The sequence below is a fragment of the Topomyia yanbarensis genome, chromosome 3 (assembly GCF_030247195.1).
Source record: "Topomyia yanbarensis strain Yona2022 chromosome 3, ASM3024719v1, whole genome shotgun sequence".
NCBI classification, from domain to species: domain Eukaryota; kingdom Metazoa; phylum Arthropoda; class Insecta; order Diptera; family Culicidae; genus Topomyia; species Topomyia yanbarensis.
In genome coordinates this window covers 347,582,511-347,598,665 of record NC_080672.1, presented here as the reverse complement: position 1 = coordinate 347,598,665, position 16,155 = coordinate 347,582,511, and the positions used below count along the sequence as shown (strand labels likewise).

Sequence of the window (16,155 nt, the reverse complement as noted above, 5' to 3'; positions counted from 1 at the left end):
CTATTGTGCATTCAGAATGCTGCTTAGTGGCAAGAAGTTTTTAAACAGTTTTTCGGATGCTGATTAAAAACGGTTATGCATAACGAATGCTAGCATACGGCAAGAAGCATCCGAAATGCAAATTTTACGCTACTTTACTGCATACACTAATGCTTGTTGGTTACCTGGGTTTTTATAATATTTGAATTTCGTGGAAATCAATAAAAACGTCACAATATACATTTAATTTCAAACAAAAGCGGCAAAGAAGTAGGATAGACTTGGTTTTTCATGTTTTGGAATAGCGACAGCAAGGCAGCGAGCGCAAAAAGGATACCATGATAAACTCATTCGCTCATTCTCCGGCGGTTTTATTTATCCCGAGAAATAACACGTATTTATCCGGAGAAGTTGTGTGAGTGGCAATAACTTTTCGTGTGAAAATGTGAGTTTTTATTGTCGCAGTAGCAAATTATCCGGACGAATTTTCTCATATGAGCGATAAATGCAATGCTTGTTTTTTTGTTTTTCATTTTTATTGCTTTGTGAAACAAATCAGCAATATTTGGTGAACTCATCTTCGCCACCTTGAAACGAAGTGTTAGTCGGGAAAAATGATTCTGAACCAGAGTAAAAGTTAACTATGACTTTTTTAATATTTTGTAAAGAATCAAAAAATTCCAAAAAAAATGACACTATGCTTCTTCCCACCAAACCCGGAGAAATTGATGTAAAACCCGGAGGCTCGGAGATCGCTCCAGAAAACCGGAGTCTTCGGGTCAAACCCGGAGGGGTGGCAACCCCAGCCATGAATCCCTGGCTAGAAATGCACAACAGTATTACAGCATTTTTTATTGTTACATTACAACGAAAAACAATATTATTCTGGAAAATTTACAATGGAAATATAATCACAATTGTTGTTTCTATATCCAATTTCATTGTAAACCCGATTTTTACATGGAAAAAGGGGGGTCGTTAAGGGATGTATCAATGGAAAAATTTATCTTTTCCCATACATTCTGCAATCAAAAACATCGATTTACATTTTTTCCCTTGTAGATTTTGGAGGCATGAAGGACTGCAGTACATTGATGTTACAAGAAAAGTTGTTGTTAACAAATAAAACTGTTGTAAATTTAACGTTTCTATGATTAATTTCGATATTACTTTCTGTTCGGGTCAGCATTAACTCAGCATTAACATTTCATTCTTTTCAGTGTTGAAACTTTCCCGGGAATCAAAATGACGCATACCTTTAATTTTTTGTAACCGCCAGTCTTATTTGAGAGTATCTCTATACAGTTGCACGATAAACATGTCACTGCCAAATTTGTTTTGGTTTTTTCCCGACTTGCTTATCGTATACAGTAGCATTTTCCGACCAGTGTTTTTCTTCACCAAATCCACCTCTCTAGTGCTTACCCGCAGTGATTCCCGCACCAGTCGTCTCCTATACGAACGAGATCGCCGTGAACTGGATGCTGTGCTTGTGTTGCGTTGCGTGGGCGATTTATTTAGCTGCTCTCATCTCAGCTGCTTTTTCAGATTACAAACAGTGGGATGCTCAGAGGTGAAACCAACGAATTTGTAGCCGATTCAGAGAGTTCACAACCAGCAGTAGAAGCGTACGTAGAATTTTCACATCGCCGTGTGGAGTAAGGAAAACCAGCGAAAAGTCGTAGTTTAGCTCACGTCGCGTAGTCGGAAAATTCCTCGCACGCGCTTGCGACGTTGGATCGTGGTGAAAGAAGATTGATTTATTTCGTAACAGCAGTAGAAAGCGATAATTGAGTGCGCAAGTTCTGGAATAGGAAAAATTAGCTAGCAGTCGCAGTTTCCTTTTTGGTAGTTCAATGGAAGAAAATTCACTGAAAGAATTGGTTCCGATTAATCGGACTGTGGGCCGGAATTTTAGCAAGCTATCCTTGGTACATCGCGTTTACTTTGCTTGCAAAGATGGATTCGCTAAGCTGCTGTTGGCCACGCTTAAGGATATCAGCTGTGAAAATGATCGGAAAGCTATCGTTGAGCAGGTAAGCCGTAGTAGTAGTACTAGTTGAATAATCATCTCGGCTCTAAAAAAGGTAATAATGAAAAGCGCAAAGTATTTTCGTCTGTTGTCATTGTAGTAAATTCACTTTCCTTTTGGCAAGCAATCGGATGCTAGCGAATGTACTGTATTGTACTTTATGCGTAGGTAGTCGGGATCTTGCAGCTATGTTGTCGATTGTATGACATCTTTCTTTGAGATGTTAGTTGCATCCATACTAACTAGGTGTCGCGAATAAACAATAGCTCTTATCGACGTCAACACATTAAACGATACAGATTCATCGTGTACAAATTCATGTGCGCACTGCTATCCATACTGATCATCGTTTCACGCGCATTCTCCTTGTCCTAGTATTTGCCTTTGATATTCTCGCTACACCGCATGAACCCTTCCTGTTAATGAACTGTACAATATCCTCAACCGCGGCTCGTTGTTTCTGTTCACAAAGTTGCGCACAGAATTTAAAATTAAAAACATCGTCATTAGGAAAATCTCAGTACGCGAATCCCGGCTGCCAATTGAAATGTACTCTTCTTCCCTAAAGTACGGAAGTGCACTCATACGGCAAACAGCAGTGTGGATTTACTACTTATTTGTTTATGCTGATCGGTTACACTTATTGAACTTTGGAATATAGGCACATACAGTGAGAGCAGATCTCTTTCTCTTTTTCGCGACCAATGGTGGACGTCAGCTTTTGTTCACCGAATAAAGTGGCGTTCAAATATGCTTGTGTCTCGGGTAGGATAAATGACTCGCCGTTATTCGCCATTCCATGGGTTAAAAAGAAATTCCTGATGATAAAATAAACAACTGTTCATCATTTTGATCCGTCAAGAGTTGACTTAAATTTTTGTGTGTTGCGCCGAAATGGTGAGGTGAGCTAAACAGCTGGATCTCATTTCGGCAAGACGCAAATATATTCCAATTTATCATATATGATACTATAGTTATGCGCAAACGCAAATATGTGAACTGATTGCGAGCTTGGACAAAGATTGTTATTGCTTCAAACATGGACAAGAGAAACTAACTTGTCCGCTTCGGCTAATGGCTTCAAGTTGTGTCAACGACTCCGACGTTTTTTTATGCGCATGTACTGAAGCGTTGTAAAAATGAGTTAGGCGCCCATGACTGTTTCCGTTAAGATTGGAATTAAAGATTAATTTTTTATCAATATTTTCTTGGATTGCTTAATTTATTCACAATCACTGGCATAGTGCTAGCATCTGGGAAAACTGCTGACAAAGAATATTAAAGGGGTTAATTGAATACACATTCACGGTGGCAATTCAACGTTTCTCTATCAAACAAGTGCAAGTTTAAATATATTTGAAACAAAGAAGTTTTAGATTTTTTGTCTTGGTACATTGAGGAAAATTTTTCCTTGACGCATGTGTTGTAGAGTTGATAGCGGGGAAATAATAGGAACAGTGAACTCCACTTTTGTAGTAAGTTCCTTGGCATTTATAAATTATCCGCTCTTTGTTGTTATCAACATTCCATTCAATGTTCAGTATCAGTGTTTTGAATTTTCTTGTCTTGTCACCTGTTCAATCCCCACGATCCAGCATCTGAACCGTACATTCAATCTGACAGTCAGAATGACGGCTCACTGCAATTGACCATAAGGGTGACATTTCCCGTCTCGTCTGCACTTTTAGTGAGTGATTCTGAGGGAGCCTTTCCAAGAACTCAGCTCTATAGCTCCAGTTGAACCACTCTAAAAAAAACAATTCAATGTGTTCCACAGAGTACATAGGAAAACATGTAAGTAGGGGTTTCCCCGCTACTCGGGTTCTTATTTGCCCGGCGTACCCTTTACTTCAGGGCGGCCTAGGTGCTTCTACCAAGACTTTCGGATTTCGTAACACAACAAGAAAAAGTAAACAAATAATTATAAAATTTACCGACTTTTATTCCCGCTACTCTCTCAACTGCTGCTGCTGCTGGTGATCTGCTACTGCTGGCGGAAAGGCGGGTGGCTTCTTCCGACCGGCCGGGACAGCAACGACCGAGTTCTCCCTATTTACGTTGGCTGCTCCGGCAGCGGTCCTTTACAATTAGCCAGGGAGGTGAGCTTTGCTCCTTTGTTGGAACCTCCCTAGCGACGGTGGTGACGAATCACCGGATTCTTTGCTCCCCGCAAAGAATCCCGGAAGACACCGCAGTGTTCTTCCCAGGGGGAGCCGCTGTCCACCCTGCTTCGCTCTCCTTGGCTATTAGCTGGGAAGGAGAGCAAGGCTCGTTCGGCTTATCCTTCCCAGCGAGGGCGGAATGGTGCGTCTGGATCCTTTACGGTTAGCCGGGGAAGCGAAAGCTCCTTGATAATTAGCTTCCCCCGACGGCGATCCAGCACCACACTTTCTTTAGCACCCGGACCACGGGCCGGCACTTTCGACGGGAATCTACCGTCGCATGCGCGCACTAAACTATTTAACAGTGGCGGGAAATTGTCCCGAAAAAAACCACAGCAATTTCCTGGACGTCTGATTGTAGCCGTGGTCCGTCACTTTCTAACTCCATGGCCGCCTTCCGCACTCGACTATCACAAACCGCCAACCGCCTTGTCGCACAGCTGTCAACGATGAGCAGCATAACCAGTACACACGAATTTTTGCAAGAGGAGATCGGTAGCCTACCTAAGCCCTATGTTACTAATTCACAAACATAAAACAAAAATTATCTAACCTATCTGTACGAATAAAACCGTTCACAAACGCGAAAATGAACAAAAATTTACAACTAAATGTGAACGGTACCGAACAGCGGTGAGCATAATTTTACGTAAACAATACACTCTACGGAGTGTATACGCAAAAAAGGGTATATTTCCACCCAGTGCTAAATTGTTACCCTGGCGGGTTACAATCTCGCCCACACCGGGTGGAAAAAAAATTGGAAACTATTTTTTTCTAACCTAACACCTAACACCGATACAATAATAATAACGAAATGAATCAATAAATAAACAAAGAAAAACTAACTACACCTAATCATTTCTTCCGCAATTTATAAATTTTCATCTCAAAAACTAATCGACCGGATGTCCTCATTGGTGAAAAGTTTGCCTGTGTTGGGTCTGATAATACTGACAGCATACGCGAAGCGAGAGGCTATCAGCCACTGCCATCATTCGGCTATGGGTTGAATTCTAAATCCAATCCGAAAACAAGATCGGTAACAACTCGAAATTCCCAAAATTCTGCAAGTGGCATTGACAATTTTCAATGTTCCAACTTGCAGGGGAACGGTTGTCGACATTATTTTGTTCGTTTTTTTTTTTCGACTGTCCAGAAATGCCTCGTGTTCTTACGGTACCAGTACTACACGCCTGTGTTGGGGTTTCTATCCAAATACATTCATACAATTATCCCATTCATTCATCCTCAATCACTGGCCTACTCGATCATTCACATTCCGATAAGTACTTCGAATTGACCCCAAAACAATTTTATCTAATCATTCACTCGAACATTCATTCACTCTGTTCGATTCCACACTCATACATTCACACATACAATACCGCTTAACACGTCATCGTTTCTTCCACTCACAGACATTCCGGACAAAAAGTTTGTATATTCGTCCCTTTTCGCCTCAAAACGCTTCGTACATAGCAAAAGAAACGTTTGAGAGGGACCAAAGAATGTCTTTCGCATAATTTAAAAATATCAAAATGATTCCCGCTGGAATCAAACGAACCATCCCAGGTTTAACCACAAAACCCAAAATTATGCGAAATAAAATTTTATTATTCGATTCGAAATCGAAGACGCGATGCGCTTATTAACCCACATCCCTCTAACACCCATACCATCCTGATCCGAATCAGGCTACACCTGCATGATGCATAACCTTGGTGCGAACATCGGGGAATGTCAAAATTGATGATGCATTCGATATGATGAATGAATCATCAAAATTGTAAATAAAAACAAAACAGTTCGCGAAATCGGCGTTCGCACTGTTTTTATTCGCGATTTTATACCGTTTCCGCGAGTCTTCGGTATTTATTGCGGTCGGGAATTAGACGCGTGTATTTATTTGTGTCCCTATCGAAGAAGGGATAAGTGAATAAGCTTTTTTTGTGTCCCAAACAAGGGAAAATAACAGGATTTAGTGCACCCGTAGGTGCGAGTGTTTCCCACGAAGAGGGATTTTGGAAAAATTTCATGTTGCCGAACACGGCAGAAAGTGTATTTAGGTGCGTTCGGGGACCACGGTGTAACATTTGTGTTTATTGAAGTGGATAATTCTATCCTTCCGTGGCCAAGACGGGTCCCCGACCATACATTAAGTGAGATAATTTGATTACCTCACTGCGTGAGTGGGGCGCTAAAGAACTTTGTTTCTGTTTGCCGAACACGGCAGGTAGTGTGTTTAGATGCGTCCGGTGCCCGGGAGAACGGCACGGTATAAGATTAGTGGTTTTTTTAGTGGAGTATTCCACCCTACCGTAGTCGTCACCGGGGCCGGAGCATATATTTCGAGCGAGTGTTTGTTTACCACACTGCGCGAGTGTGGCTCAAAATAAGTGCATGAAGCTAATGAAGAAGCTTCCCGCGGCAGAGTTGGTCTTCCACAAATAAAATAGAGAAGACGGAGAAATGTTTGTTTTTTTTTTATTCGGACTAAAGTCCGTGTTGTTACCGTCGGGAACTGACGGCTGCTTTTGGAAAACTCCCAAGTGAGTACATAGTGAGCATACCGTCAGTCCACAGACGGCACGGAAAAGTTTTTATGCTGGTTTAAGGAGATTTGCTGGCCAAACTCCGAGGTTTTTACCTGCTAAATCCTCCAGCTCGTAGGAGGATACACCCTTTTTGAGACAATTTTTGCCGGTAAGTATTGTGGTCCAAGTTTAGCATTGTAAGACTCGAGTGCATTCGACAACTTCATGTTTCGACGGTACACCATTTGTCCCGTTTCAAAAGGTTTGGAGAACTTTCGATGACGCAAGTTGTACTGATGTCGAATGCCCTCGCATGCCTTTGCCAAATTTTTGACCACAATCTCCCGGATTTTGTCTATCTGTTGGTGTCTTGTTTCTAGGTCACCCTCACCGGAAATCCTGCTGAAGTCATCGGCAGATGCCATTTCACACCCATGTATAATGAAATGAGGACTAAACCCAGTGGAGGAATGAACGGTAGTATTTAGGATGCGCTCCACATCACTGATGTGGACATCCCAGTTGCGCTGCTCGGTTCGAGCATATGCCCGGATTGCGGTGTTTATCGAGCGATTTGTTCGCTCCACTGGGTTAGCCTGCGAATGATAGCGGGAATTCAGCCAATGTTTGATGTTGGTTTCTTTTATGAATTGACTGAACTCCTTCGAGGTGAAAGTGGAGGCATTGTCGCTTAGCAGAATTTCCGGGCTACCATGGCGATTGAACCACTGTTCGCGTAGTATCGTACAGAGTGATGTACTAGCGATTTTGCGAACGGGGGTTAACATGACGTACTTGCTGAAGACGTCGAGGACGACAAGCAAGTGTTGATTGCCATGTTTGCTTTTTGGAAGAGGACCAATATAGTCCACAGAAACCATTCGCCATGGTGCATTAGTCGCACGTGACTGACCCATTTCGGGCTGGACTGGGACGAAAGGAGCTTTGATTTCCTTGCACGTCCCGCATTCTCGAATAAACTTTCGTACTTCAGATCCCATACGAGGCCAGTAATATCGTAACTGCACTTCGTGGATCGTTTTATCGTATCCCACGTGAAGCCAATTTTCGTGGGTACGTTGAATCAAATCTTGACGGAACTCGGGTGCTGGGACGAGTTTCCAACTGAACCGCGAGTCGCACGGAACAACTTTCGAGTTGACATACTTAAAAAGTTGATCATTTTCTACTTTGAAGTCGGCATAGTCGTCAGGATTTTGGATAACTTTTGACTTCATGGAACAGTACCAGTCTGAGGTGGACAAAGCTGAAACGGCTGCTACGGCCCGGGATAACGCATCAGGAACGACATTGTCCTTGCCTTTCCGGTGCTCAATAGACATGTCGTAGAGTTGTAATTCTAAACTCCAACGACTCAAACGTGAACTGGTTTTCCATTTAGTCTTCAGTATCCATGTAATCGCTGACGAATCAGTGACCAGTCGAAAATGATAACCTTCCAAGTAACCTCGGAAGTGTTCAACCGCCATTATCACCGCCAGACCTTCCTTTTCAGTTGCATGATAGTTCCTTTGGGGAGTGGTCAGTTTGTGCGAAAAGTAAGCAACTACTTTCTCACCCTCGGGATACTCCTGAACCAGAACAGCAGCGACTGCTACGTCACTAGCGTCTGTCTGAAGAATGAATTCTTTGGAGAAGTCTGGTGGGACTAAAACTGGAGGAGTGACTAGAAGTTCCTTAATTTTAAGGAACGCGAGTTCTGCCTCGGAGTTCCAAACTAAGCTCTTGGTTTGCGTTTTGAGCAGATCGCTCAAGGGAGCAGTGACCTCACTGAACCGATCAATGAAGCGGCGGTAATAACCGCACATACCGAGGAAACGACGAAGTTTCGTCACGGTAACCGGTCTCTGGTAGTCGAGAATCGGCTGAATTTTGTCAGGATTGACCTTGAGTCCGTCCCGATTCAACAAATAACCAAGAAACTTTAGTTCGGGTACTCCAAAACGGGATTTTTCCAAATTGATGGTTAGGTTGGCTCTTGCTAGACAATCGGCCACTGCTTTGAGCAACTGTATGTGATGCTCGAACGTTTCGCTTACCACGATGATGTCATCTAGGTAGACGAAAACGTAAGGTTCCCATTTACCTCGTCCTAGAACCTGGTCCATCAGTCGCGCCAGAGTAGCGGGGCTGTTGACGAGACCAAATGGTAGACGGGTAAATTGGAACATACCCCTGCCGGGAACACTGAAAGCGGTATATTTGCGACTATCCTTAGCCAGGGGTACCTGGAGAAAGGCCTCCTTCAAGTCTATGGTAGACAGGTACTTCGCCTTGGGTAAGCCGCCCAATATTCGCCCAGGGTGGGGCAGAGGGTATGCATCTCGTACAGTACGCTCATTGAGAGGCCTAGCGTCTAGACAAAGGCGAATTGAGTCGTCTGGTTTCGTGACCGCCACAATATTAAGCGACCAATCCGAATCAGACTCCTCGATAATTCCCATAGACCGCCATCGGTCAACTTCTTCCCAGACCTTAGACAGTTTCTTTGGACTCATATGATAAGGATATCGGCAAACGGGTGCCGCACCTTGGAATTCATCTTTGATGACAATCCTGTGCTCTGTGAATGAGGTTGGGCTTAGCTTTCCGGGCTCTACTGCCTGGAAACACTTCTTTACTTCTTCTACGCGCACTAACTGTTCCGAAGTGAGTATCGACTCACGCGGTGCTTCATCTTCTTCATCGTCTTCTGATTCCTGACCTGAGTTCAACAGAGCACAGTTTTGTATCTCAGGAGAAATCCCAAAGGCGCGCCAAAAGTCCATACCTAGAATGGAGTTTCTTTTATGAATTGACTATGAATTGACTGAACTCCTTCGAGGTGAAAGTGGAGGCATTGTCGCTTAGCAGAATTTCCGGGCTACCATGGCGATTGAACCACTGTTCGCGTAGTATCGTACAGAGTGATGTACTAGCGATTTTGCGAACGGGGGTTAACATGACGTACTTGCTGAAGACGTCGAGGACGACAAGCAAGTGTTGATTGCCATGTTTGCTTTTTGGAAGAGGACCAATATAGTCCACAGAAACCATTCGCCATGGTGCATTAGTCGCACGTGACTGACCCATTTCGGGCTGGACTGGGACGAAAGGAGCTTTGATTTCCTTGCACGTCCCGCATTCTCGAATAAACTTTCGTACTTCAGATCCCATACGAGGCCAGTAATATCGTAACTGCACTTCGTGGATCGTTTTATCGTATCCCACGTGAAGCCAATTTTCGTGGGTACGTTGAATCAAATCTTGACGGAACTCGGGTGCTGGGACGAGTTTCCAACTGAACCGCGAGTCGCACGGAACAACTTTCGAGTTGACATACTTAAAAAGTTGATCATTTTCTACTTTGAAGTCGGCATAGTCGTCAGGATTTTGGATAACTTTTGACTTCATGGAACAGTACCAGTCTGAGGTGGACAAAGCTGAAACGGCTGCTACGGCCCGGGATAACGCATCAGGAACGACATTGTCCTTGCCTTTCCGGTGCTCAATAGACATGTCGTAGAGTTGTAATTCTAAACTCCAACGACTCAAACGTGAACTGGTTTTCCATTTAGTCTTCAGTATCCATGTAATCGCTGACGAATCAGTGACCAGTCGAAAATGATAACCTTCCAAGTAACCTCGGAAGTGTTCAACCGCCATTATCACCGCCAGACCTTCCTTTTCAGTTGCATGATAGTTCCTTTGGGGAGTGGTCAGTTTGTGCGAAAAGTAAGCAACTACTTTCTCACCCTCGGGATACTCCTGAACCAGAACAGCAGCGACTGCTACGTCACTAGCGTCTGTCTGAAGAATGAATTCTTTGGAGAAGTCTGGTGGGACTAAAACTGGAGGAGTGACTAGAAGTTCCTTAATTTTAAGGAACGCGAGTTCTGCCTCGGAGTTCCAAACTAAGCTCTTGGTTTGCGTTTTGAGCAGATCGCTCAAGGGAGCAGTGACCTCACTGAACCGATCAATGAAGCGGCGGTAATAACCGCACATACCGAGGAAACGACGAAGTTTCGTCACGGTAACCGGTCTCTGGTAGTCGAGAATCGGCTGAATTTTGTCAGGATTGACCTTGAGTCCGTCCCGATTCAACAAATAACCAAGAAACTTTAGTTCGGGTACTCCAAAACGGGATTTTTCCAAATTGATGGTTAGGTTGGCTCTTGCTAGACAATCGGCCACTGCTTTGAGCAACTGTATGTGATGCTCGAACGTTTCGCTTACCACGATGATGTCATCTAGGTAGACGAAAACGTAAGGTTCCCATTTACCTCGTCCTAGAACCTGGTCCATCAGTCGCGCCAGAGTAGCGGGGCTGTTGACGAGACCAAATGGTAGACGGGTAAATTGGAACATACCCCTGCCGGGAACACTGAAAGCGGTATATTTGCGACTATCCTTAGCCAGGGGTACCTGGAGAAAGGCCTCCTTCAAGTCTATGGTAGACAGGTACTTCGCCTTGGGTAAGCCGCCCAATATTCGCCCAGGGTGGGGCAGAGGGTATGCATCTCGTACAGTACGCTCATTGAGAGGCCTAGCGTCTAGACAAAGGCGAATTGAGTCGTCTGGTTTCGTGACCGCCACAATATTAAGCGACCAATCCGAATCAGACTCCTCGATAATTCCCATAGACCGCCATCGGTCAACTTCTTCCCAGACCTTAGACAGTTTCTTTGGACTCATATGATAAGGATATCGGCAAACGGGTGCCGCACCTTGGAATTCATCTTTGATGACAATCCTGTGCTCTGTGAATGAGGTTGGGCTTAGCTTTCCGGGCTCTACTGCCTGGAAACACTTCTTTACTTCTTCTACGCGCACTAACTGTTCCGAAGTGAGTATCGACTCACGCGGTGCTTCATCTTCTTCATCGTCTTCTGATTCCTGACCTGAGTTCAACAGAGCACAGTTTTGTATCTCAGGAGAAATCCCAAAGGCGCGCCAAAAGTCCATACCTAGAATGGAGTTGACGGTCAGATGCTCTACTACAAGAGTGCATAGGACCTTTGTCAAATTTTGAAAAGTATACGGGAGATACGCTTGTCCAATGATTGGTAAGGATTGACCATTTGCAGAACGTAGTTCGAATGATCGTTCCAACCTTTTCAAGGGACTTTTCGAAAACTTTCGGTATAGCTTTTTAGTTATAATTGTGGCGTTACTACCACTGTCGAGCAAGGCTTTGAAGGATTTGCCGTACACAGCGACAATTGCAAATGGACGGTTATCGAACGGGTCGTCAAGGACGATGGTTTCGACAGACAACGAATTATCATAGTCCTCATCACGAGCCGGTCGAAAACTGTCGTAAATCTGGGGATGGATTGTTAGTTGTTCTTTGGAGCGCTGCTTTACTGCCAACTGCGACTTCAGTTGGTTCTGATCCCGTTTTTTAGGCAGTAAGGGCAACGAGAAACATCAAAACCTTTAAACGCACACACGATGCAGAACACCCGCTTTGGTTTCCGACATCCCTCATGTTCGTGTCCTTTGTCTCCACAATTGTAGCAGACGCCGAGCACGGGAGGACGATGCTTTTCCACCAAATACTCCAGACACATTATAGGTTTCTGCGGTGGTTCTGTAGGTTTTTGATTGTTTCCCTCGAGATTCTTGCCATCCTGATTCCCTTGCTGTTTCTTTTTCTGGTTGTCAGGAGGCTTGTTTGAATCAAGACCTGCCGGTTTGGCATTCTTGCTCCAAAACGTTTTAGATTTTGCGTTGCCGTTATTCTGTCCACCTCCCTTTTGGTTTTGATTATTTTGTTTTTGTTTGTTTTGTGGTGGATTATCAGAATAAGCAGCAACTTCCCGAGAAGAACCGAAAACTTTCTGATAAATCGGCGTCTTGGAGGCGTCGATCGATTTACCAAGACTCATCAATTCTGAGAGCGTGTTCACTGGCCTGAGGATAAGCATTTGTTTATAGTCGGCTTTCAGGTTCCGCTTGAGCACGTCGAGTTTTTCGCTCGGTGCCATTGGAACCGTCATAGCACGAAATATTTTTTCCATTTCCAGGAAATATTCCTGGAAAGATTCGTTACGCATCTGCCGGCGCTGGAGAGCCTTCATCTTGAGCGTAGCATCAAGTTCAGGATGTACGAAATTTACCTTGAGCTCGCAAACAAGATGGTTCCAGTTAAACAACCGGTTTTGCGTACGCATAGCCTGATACCAGGTCAAAGCATTGCCAGTGAACAAATGCATCGCAGAATTGAAAAGTTCGTCTTCGCACATTTGCTCACACGCAGCGTAACTCGCTACGGTGTCTAAGAATTCATTTAGTCCCGTTCCTTCATCAGTTCCAGCATACTTCCGAATTTTCCAATCAGCGACGCGTTGCGGGTTACGCGAGTAATTCCTTGGGGCTCCCATCGATCCGTTTCCCGTGTTGGTAGATATTGAAAAGTTCGGATAGGATGGCCCCGTCCGCTGTTCGGTCCATTCAGGAACGTGAGGCTGGTTCTGAGTTTGGTACGGGGCTGTGAATCCGGTATTCTGTTTCGGTTTCTCGATTGGAAGTGATGGGCATATATTTTGTTGACCCGAGAATCCTCGCTTCAACACAAATTGATCGGGACTGGGCGCCAGTGTTGGGCGAGGAATCTCTGGTTCATCAAATGAATCGGGTACGTCCATCAAACGCAAATCTTCCAGATCGGTCTGCAGATCCATCTCGGGTGCACTTTCCTTCTTATGTACTAGTGCCCGAAGTTCACTGACGGATTCACGAAGTGAGACAACTTCTTGAACCGTCTTTCTTAAAACTGACGAAATTATTGTCAGTGAAGCAATCCCACCCATTAGCGTTTCAGTAGCTTTTGAAAAAGCATCAGACCCCTGAGACGCTAGGGCTCTATTATCGTCGGATTGCTGTCGCAATTGTCGAATCTCGTCCCTCATCTCGCACAAGACACGCAACAGGTCGTCCCCTACGAGCTGTTTAGAAAGAGATCCTTGGTTATCGGAAGGATTGGATCCCTGTGGAATTGCAGGTACGTCTGTACTCAGCAAATCTCCCAAAATCTCTCCATCCTCCCCTTCTTGGTTGTCGGGAGGAAGTGCTGCCTGTTCGTCACTGAAATGACTGGAATAAACTGCTAGAACTTCCTCCAGCAACCCCGAAATTTCTTGGTTGACCTCCCCTGCCGCATAATTTCGGATAACCTGGAGCCTAGACCCCAAATGAAGCAACCGTGTTCGGTAAATCTCCTTGTTTGGGCACCGGTACTGGAGATCTTCCTTGATTGTTAGTAATTTACCAAGGCAGATCTCCTTTTCTTCACCCACGTCACCCCGGAAATTGCGAACTAATTCCCTCCGAGACGACCGCTCATGCGACAAAATTCCCCGAAGACGCCGCTGCCGCTGGACACCCGAAAGATCCGAATCAGGAGAGATAAAAATGCTTCGAGATAGCAACTCAAAATCCAGCTCATCGAAATGCAAATGATCGACGCGCATGAACACACACGCTTGGTTGAATTTCTCCAACGCCATCATAACTTGCGCTATATTGGAAGAAATCACCAAGACACAAAGCATGTAAGTACTGACACGGTATTATTTGCGATTTTTCGCCCACTAACGATTCCCTTAAAATTTCAGGAAATCAAGCTGTTCCAAAAATGTCTCAAACCGGATTGAGAATTCAAGGCGATTGGCCACCGCAACCGAATAATAACAACAACCTTCAAACTACTCGTCCGGCAGACCAAACACAAACAACGCAATCCACAAATTCGGACAAAAAAAGAAAATGCAAAAATCAAAAAACAATACCAAAAATGTAAATAAATAAATAATACGACCGCGGAACAATATTGCGGAAGAAACCTCACCACTGTTCTACGAAAATCCTCTATTTAGTAGAAGCACCCCACACTCCGGAAGAAAAAAATATTTTCCAAAATAGGAAAATATTTTTTTCAGTGTGTTTTGCGCTGTGCGCCAAATGTAAGTAGGGGTTTCCCCGCTACTCGGGTTCTTATTTGCCCGGCGTACCCTTTACTTCAGGGCGGCCTAGGTGCTTCTACCAAGACTTTCGGATTTCGTAACACAACAAGAAAAAGTAAACAAATAATTATAAAATTTACCGACTTTTATTCCCGCTACTCTCTCAACTGCTGCTGCTGTTGGTGATCTGCTACTGCTGGCGGAAAGGCGGGCGGCTTCTTCCGACCGGCCGGGACAGCAACGGCCGAGTTCTCCCTATTTACGTTGGCTGCTCCGGCAGCGGTCCTTTACAATTAGCCAGGGAGGTGAGCTTTGCTCCTTTGTTGGAACCTCCCTAGCGACGGTGGTGACGAATCACCGGATTCTTTGCTCCCCGCAAAGAATCCCGGAAGACACCGCAGTGTTCTTCCCAGGGGGAGCCGCTGTCCACCCTGCTTCGCTCTCCTTGGCTATTAGCTGGGAAGGAGAGCAAGGCTCGTTCGGCTTATCCTTCCCAGCGAGGGCGGAATGGTGCGTCTGGATCCTTTACGGTTAGCCGGGGAAGCGAAAGCTCCTTGATAATTAGCTTCCCCCGACGGCGATCCAGCACCACACTTTCTTTAGCACCCGGACCACGGGCCGGCACTTTCGACGGGAATCTACCGTCGCATGCGCGCACTAAACTATTTAACAGTGGCGGGAAATTGTCCCGAAAAAAACCACAGCAATTTCCTGGACGTCTGATTGTAGCCGTGGTCCGTCACTTTCTAACTCCATGGCCGCCTTCCGCACTCGACTATCACAAACCGCCAACCGCCTTGTCGCACAGCTGTCAACGATGAGCAGCATAACCAGTACACACGAATTTTTGCAAGAGGAGATCGGTAGCCTACCTAAGCCCTATGTTACTAATTCACAAACATAAAACAAAAATTATCTAACCTATCTGTACGAATAAAACCGTTCACAAACGCGAAAATGAACAAAAATTTACAACTAAATGTGAACGGTACCGAACAGCGGTGAGCATAATTTTACGTAAACAATACACTCTACGGAGTGTATACGCAAAAAAGGGTATATTTCCACCCAGTGCTAAATTGTTACCCTGGCGGGTTACAAACATTTATAACTTTAATATGCTTCAAAGGAGGGGAGGGGGGGGGGCGTTAAAGGGCTTGAGCGTGAAGAAAAAACACTTTTTTTGCGATTTTTTTTAGAATTTTGCATGAATCGAATTGATCGAAACTTTTGTACGTTATAGTGTATCATTTCAATACCATGCTGTAATTTTCTATGCGAAAATATTGACAAACGACTCGGTGACGAAGCTTTTTGCCGAACGTCTCTGGAAAAACATGATTTGCGGTGTTATCTGCCATTCCAAAACTACTGAACCGATTTCTTTCAAAGAAGAATGTCTGCGTGTTATTGAAATGATGCACTACAATGTACAAAAGTTTTGATAAATTTTCTTCACGCAAAGTTCTAAAAAGATT

The 16,155-nt window shown here is 44.5% G+C and overlaps 1 protein-coding gene across 1 annotated transcript in view; it reads left to right on the top strand.

Annotated features, from left to right (window-relative positions):
• Window positions 1-1,321: 1,321 nt before the first annotated feature.
• The window catches only part of LOC131692929 (protein fem-1 homolog B), a 61,783-nt gene continuing 46,949 nt past the window's right edge, over window positions 1,322-16,155 (top strand). Inside the window, exon 1 of the mRNA XM_058980343.1 lies at window positions 1,322-2,015. Coding sequence (XP_058836326.1) covers window positions 1,836-2,015 — 180 coding nt within the window. The 5' untranslated portion in view covers window positions 1,322-1,835. The remainder of the gene's footprint in view (window positions 2,016-16,155) is intronic.